General features: G+C 42.9%; 1 protein-coding gene across 1 annotated transcript; it reads left to right on the top strand.

Annotated features, from left to right (window-relative positions):
- The first annotated feature begins 5,659 nt into the window (after nt 1-5,659).
- Nucleotides 5,660-6,586, top strand: LOC132380721 (C3a anaphylatoxin chemotactic receptor-like). Its single transcript, XM_059949711.1, has one exon. The coding sequence runs from the start codon at nt 5,660-5,662 to the stop codon at nt 6,584-6,586; it is 927 nt and encodes a 308-aa protein (XP_059805694.1).
- Nucleotides 6,587-6,882: the final 296 nt, after the last annotated feature.

The raw sequence follows: 6,882 nt of genomic DNA, 5'->3' as shown, positions 1-6,882 counted from the left end.
AGAACATCATCAGCAAATAAGTTAATCTTGTATTCTTCCTGATTAACTCTGAAACCCTTAATATCTGGGTCCATTCTAATTAATTCAGCTAGTTGTTCTATTGCCAACACAAATAAAGCAGGTGATAATGGGCAACCTTGCCTAGTTGATCTTGTTAACTGAAATGATGTTGAAATTTGACCATTTGTCACTACTTTAGCTTTGGGATTAGTATTTAAGGTTTTAATCCATTTTATAAATGATGTTCCTAATCCATATTTTTCCAGTACCTTAAGTAAAAAATCCCATTCCAATCTATCAAATGCTTTTTCTGCATCTAAAGCAACTGCCACACTCATTTCCTCCCTCTTTTGTGCTAAATGGATTATACTAAATAACCGAGTTACATTATCTGCCGATTGTCTATTTTTGATAAATCCTGTTTGATCCATATGTACTAATTTTGGTAACCATTTAGATAATCTATTAGATAAGATCTTTAATTCAAAATAGACTTATTCCTTTCACAATGGACAATCAACTTTTATATAATTGAATTCAAAAAGGGATTAGATATATAGGGAATTGTTTTGAAGGAGGTATATTAATGTCATTTGATCAATTAAAGAATAAATGTAAAATATCAAATAACACTTTATTTTGTTACTTTCAATTAAGGGCTTATTTAAGAGAAAAATTAGGTCAAACAATGTTATTGCCGAAATCTAATGAAATAGAAATTTTAATTCAAAAAGGAAATATTAAAACATTTATATCTTGTATGTATAATTTGATTCAAAGACAGGCAATTAAACAAGGAGTCCATAAGTCAAGACAAAAATGGGAAAGTGATTTGAATATTAAAATTGAAGAAACAAATTGTTCAAGACTATGTCTTAATAGTATGACAAATACAATAAATGTTCGGTTAAGATTAGTGAGTATAATTTTCTACATCAATTATATATTACACCACAAAAATAAAAAAAATTAAATCCAAAATTATCGGATCAGTGTTTCCGATGTAACCAGGAAACTGGTACTTTTTTACATTCGACATGGTCTTGCTCTAAAATTCAACCTTTCTGGACAAATTTAAGACTTTTACTGGAACAAATTACAGGAACACAATTTCCTCATAATCCAATATTACTTTTACTAGGTGGTATTGAAGGGATAAAACCGAAACTCAAACTAAATAAATATCAGAAAGAATTTATAAAAATTGCCTACTGGCAGTAGCCAAAAAAGCTATTGCAGTTACTTGGAAATCGGATACATATTTAAGTATAGACTCTTGGAAGAAAGAAATCTATGGCTGTATTCCATTAGAAAAAAATTACTTATAATTTAAGAGATAAATATGAAACATTTCTGAAAATTTGGAGCCCTTATTTACAAAAGACAGGATTAAATATATAGATGCTCTGAAGATGAAACAATTGGTTATTAGGGGAAAGAAATAAATATACATATTAAAGTTATTACGAATTCCATGGAGCATGTGGAGATCTTCCAACAACCAGGCATTCTTTCTTTCTTTCTTTTTTTTTCTTTCTTTCTCTTTTTTTTTCTATAGGGCAGTTAGGGGGGAGGGGTTAAGGGGAGGGGGTAAGGGTTATATACATTTTTTTCATACTTTGTAACTATTTAAAAATGCAATAAATGTTTTCAAAAAAAAAAAGAGTCTTAGATGGCTCAGGCACAGGACTGGTTACTTCAAATGCCGGGATTTAGAGGTCTCAGAAAGGACTGGGACGGAAGCAAAAGAGGTGGGGCGTGGCGCTGTTGATCAGAGATAGTGTCACAGCTGCAGAAAAGGTGGACACCATGGAGGGATTGTCTACGGAGTCTCTGTGGGTGGAGTTTAGAACAGGAAGGGGTCAATAACTTTATTGTGTGTTTTTTATAGGCCGCCGAATAATAGCAGGGACATCGAGGAGCAGATAGGGAAACAGATCCTGGGAAGGTGTAATAATCAGAGTTGTCGTGATGGTGGATTTTAATGTCCCAAATATCGATTTGCATATCGCTAGAGCGAGGGTTTTAGATGGGGTGGAGTTTGTTAGGTGTCATCAGGATGGTTTCGTGACGCGGTATGTAGATAAGCCTAGAAGAGGAGAGGCTGTACATGATTTGGTAATGGTAAATGAACCTGGGGTTAGATCTCTCAGTGGGAGAGCAATTTGGAGATACTGATCATCATTCTATCTCATTTACAGTAGCATTGCAGAGAGATAGGAACAGACAAGTAAGAAAACCGTTTAATTGGAGTAAGGGGAATTATGAGGTTATCAGGCAGGACATTGGAGGCTTAAATCTGAAGCAGATGTTTTCACGGCAAATTACGGAAGAAATGTGGCAAATATTCAGGGGATACTTGTGTAGAGCTCTGTATCGGTACGTTCCAATGAGACAGGGAAGTTACGGTAAGGTACAGGAACCGTTGTGTGCAAAGGCTGTAATAAATCTAGTTGAGATGGAAATAAAAGCTTACGAAAATTTCAGGGAGCTAGGTAATGTTAGAGATCTAGACGATTATAAGGCTACTAGGATGGAAATTAGGAGAGCCAGAAGGGGCAATGAGAAGGCGGGCAGAATTAAGGAAAACTCCAAAGCTTTCTACAAATACGTGAAGAGCAAGATGATAAGACATGAAAGAATAGGGGGAATCAAATGTGACAGTGGGAAAGTGTGTATGGAAGCGGAGGAAATAGCAGAGGTACTTAATGAATACTTCAGTATTCACTATCGAAAAGGATCTTGGTGATTGTAGTGATGACTCGCAGCAGACTGAATAGCTTGAGCATGTAGATATTAAGAAAGAGGATGTGCTGGAGCTTTTGGAAAGCATCAAGTTGGATAAGTCGCCGAGTCCGGACGAAATGTACCCCAAGCTACTGTGGGAGGCCAGAGAAGAGATTGCTGAGCCTTTGGCGATGATCTTTGCATCATAAACGGGGACAGGAGTAGAATCCCGAGGATTGAAGGGTTGTGGATGTTGTTCCTTTATTCAATAAAGGGAGTAGATATAGCCCAGGAAATTATAGACCTGTGCGTCATACCTGAGTGGTTGGTAAGTTGATGGAGACGATCCTGAGAAGGAGGATTTATGAACATTTGGAGAGGTATAATATGATTGGGAGTCGTCAGCATGGCTTTGTAAAGGGCAGGTCGTGCTTCACAAGCCTGATTGATTTTTTTTTTCAGGATGTGACTAAACACAATGATGAAGGAAGAACAGTAGTTGTGGTGTATATGGATTTCAGCAAGGCATTCGATATGGTACCCCATGCAAGGCTTATTGAGAAAGTAAGGAGGCATGGGATCCAAGTGGACATTGCTTTGTGGATCCAGAACTGGCTTGCCCACAGAAGGCAAAGAGTGGTTGTAGACGGGTCATATTCTGCATTGAGGTCGGTCACCAGTGGAGTGCCTCAGGGATCTGTTCTGGGACCCTTACTCTTCGTGATTTTTATAAATGACCTGGATGAAGAAGTGGAGGGATGGGTTAGTAAGTTTTCTGATGACACATGGGTTGGAAGTGTTGTGGATACTGTGGAGGGCAGTCAGAGGTTACAGCGGGACGTTGACAGGATGCAAAACTGGGCTGAGAACTGGCAGATGGAGTTCAACTCAAGTAAATGTGGTGGTTCATTTTGGTAGGTCAAATATGATGGCAGAATATATTATTTATGGTATGGCTCGACAGTGTGGAGGATTAGAGGGATCTTGGGGTCCGACTCCATAGGACGCTCAAAGCAGCTGCGCAGGTTGACTCTGTGGTTGAGAAGGCGTATGGTGTATTGACCTTCATCAATCGTGGAATTGATTTTCGCAGTTCAGAGGTAATATTGCAGCGATATAGGACTCTGGTCCACTTGGAGTACTGTGGTCAGTTCTGGTCGTCTCACTACAGGAAGGATGTGGAAGCCATAGAAAGGGTGCAGAGGAGATTTACAAGGATGTTGCCTGGGTTGGGGAGCATGCCTTTTGAGAATAGTTTGAGTGAACTCGGCCTTTTCCCCTTGGTGTGAAGGAGAATGAGAGGTGACCTGATACAGGTGTACAAGATGATGAGAGGTATGGATCGTGTGGATAGTCAGAGGCATTTTCCCAGGGCTAAAGAGGCCACAGGTTTAAGGTGTTGGGAAGTAGGTACAGAGGAGATGTCAGGGGTAAGTTTTTTACTCAGAGGGTGGTGACTGCGTGCTGCCGGCTATAGTGGTGGAGGCGGATACGACAGGGTCTTTTAAGAGGCTTTTAGCGAAGTACATGGAGCTTAGTAAAATAGGCTATATGTAAGCCTAGTAATTTCTAAGGTCGGGACGTGTTCGGCACAACTTTGTGGGCCGAAGGGCCTGTGTTCTGCTGTAGGTTTTCTTTGTTTCTCTGTAAACCCAGGCGTTCTGGGCGACTACTTCTCAACTCCCTACAGACACTGATGTGAATTGAACTCAATTCGTTGTCGCTGCCGCAGAGTTATGCCAATCATTACGCTGCCATGTCGTCCAGAATCAGTTGACATCTTCAACGTGGCTGCCAGAATGGCAAACATCATATCCAATAACTACGTTTCAGAGATATTTATGCAGGGACATACAGGGTCACAGTTTAAACGGTTGCAAAAATTATTGGAGTAAATGGGAAAATCGTAGGCATGGCCTGCTCGGCTAAGGGCCTGTTTCTACAATGCACTTGTAGTAATAGTAGTAGTAATGCTAGTAATGGTAGTAGTGGAGCAGTGGTAGAAGTAGTTTACACGGTTATGAGAGACAGAGAGAGAGCTGACTGACAGTATCTTTCTTTCAGGTTTGAAATGCCCAGGACATGTCTTTAAGGTGAGAGGGGTGAGATCAAAGGAGATGTAACCAGCAGGAATGCGCTGCCTGACGTGGTGGTGGAGGACTATACATTGAGGTTTTTAAGAGACGTTTTGATGGGCTCATGAATGTGAGGGAATTGGACATTGTGTCAGCAGACGCGATTCATACCACTGGCCATGTGACTACTAATTTAGTTGTTTCGGCCCAATTTTGTGGAGTTTCCCTGTGTTTGATTCTTCCGCATTGTACAGTACTCGACAAACGTCTTAGGCACATACTGTCTTTAGAGACTCACGTGGAACAGGCGTTTCTGCCCAATGAGCCCGCACCGTCCAGCAAACAACCGGTTTAACCGTAGCCTGATCACAAGATATTTTTCAATAACAACTAAGCTCATAACTAGTACGTCTGTGGAACGTGGGGAAAACCGGAGTACCCGGAGCAAACCCCACACGGTCACGGGGACCAGTATTAGTGGCTGTAGCAACCTGATCACTCGAGTCCAGTGTAATATTATCCTGGCTACAGAGGCTGATCCAGGATCCACAGAACCGCGGTGTTCGGTTGGATACCCTTCATAGGGAACGCCTCCGTGTGACTTTGTTTCACTTGGGGAGGCTAAAACACGGGCAGCCACCACACGGGCGGTCAGGGTCCAGTGGCAGGTAATGAAAGAAGATTGTAGTCTTTCGGCTGCAGCAGACTTACCCCGACTTCACAGACATATTATGTGTCCAGTTTCTATTTCGTGTGCCCTCCTTCCTTCTTCGTTCTCTCCATCCCCCCTTCAATAGCTTTTCGCTCAATTCTTCACCCCTCTAACTTCCACAATTTTTCCACCACCAGACCCGACAATGTCGCTCTCCGAGGGAGTGTATAATTCGACGATCACTGCGAATCTCAACCACAGCAACTTCATAATCGATAGAGACAGGAAGGAGTGGGGAGAACCTTTCGTCATGTCAATGGTCATCTTCATCCTCACCGTCCTGCTGGGCGTCCCGGGCAACGGCGCAGTCATCTGGGCGTCGGGCTTCAAAATGAAGAGAACGGTCCACACCGTGTGCTACCTGAACCTGGCTGCGGCCGACCTGATGTATTGCCTGAGTCTCCCCTCCCGCATGGTCGACATCGTGCTCCACTCTGAGGACGCTGATAATTTCCCTTCGGAATTCTTTGCATCAATTATGTTCCTAAACGGTTTTGCCAGCATCTATCTGTTATGTCTGATCAGCATCTACCGCTGCCTGGCTATTACTCGGCCCATCTGGTTCCGGCAACATGTGAGCCTCGCATGGGTACGTGCGACCTGCTTCGTGGTCTGGGTGATAAGTGTCATGTGCCTGCCAGTATTCATCATCAGGAATCTTTTCAAGACGAGGCTAGTTTTGGCTGCCTTAGGCTTCGGCCCCCCCTTTCTGATTATGATCACTTGTTACGCCGTCGTTGGCTGGAGGCTGCAAGGAGACAGGTTCCCTAAGTCCAGGAATCCCATACGCCTGATCATGATCGCGGTCGCCGCCTTTGTGATCTGCTGGCTCCCCTTCTGTCTCTGCGCCCTCCTACTAATCGGAATTATTCTTTCGGACTGGTACAGATTCACTCAAGCCCTGACCTCATTCAACAGCGCGGTCAACCCTCTTGTCTACGTCTTCGCCGGAAGCAACTTCCGTCAGGTCTTCAAGCGCTCCCTGCTTGCCTCGCTCCAGCAGGCCTTCACTGAGCAGGAGCTACAGGGTGAGACCCCGAACCGCAATCCCACCTCAGATAGAAATGTCTGACGAATAATTCGTGGGCCCTCAGCCGACCAGTGCCTCCTGACCACAGACACAGTGGACGGTCGGCTGCAAGTATGATCAGCGCTCGAGGCTTTCCTGCACTTTTATTCTAATCTCTTAAAATATAGAGTGTAGAACAGTACAGTATAGGGAGAGGCCATTCGGCCTGCAATGTGCCGGATCAATTAAATCAGTAATTTAATGGCCAATTAATCTTATCTCCTCTGCCTACGCACTGTCGATATCCTTCCACTAAGCTCAATTTTGCTGATATAAACTTGTCTAAAAGACTCTAAACT

This window comes from Hypanus sabinus, chromosome 24 (genome assembly GCF_030144855.1).
Source record: "Hypanus sabinus isolate sHypSab1 chromosome 24, sHypSab1.hap1, whole genome shotgun sequence".
In the NCBI taxonomy this organism is placed as follows: Eukaryota; Metazoa; Chordata; class Chondrichthyes; order Myliobatiformes; family Dasyatidae; genus Hypanus; species Hypanus sabinus.
This window is presented reverse-complemented; position numbering and strand designations above follow the sequence as displayed.

Bases quoted from the DNA above. Each gene is read 5' to 3' on its own strand.
- LOC132380721 (XM_059949711.1), top strand. From the start codon at position 5,660: ATGTCGCTCTCCGAGGGAGTGTATAATTCGACGATCACTGCGAATCTC.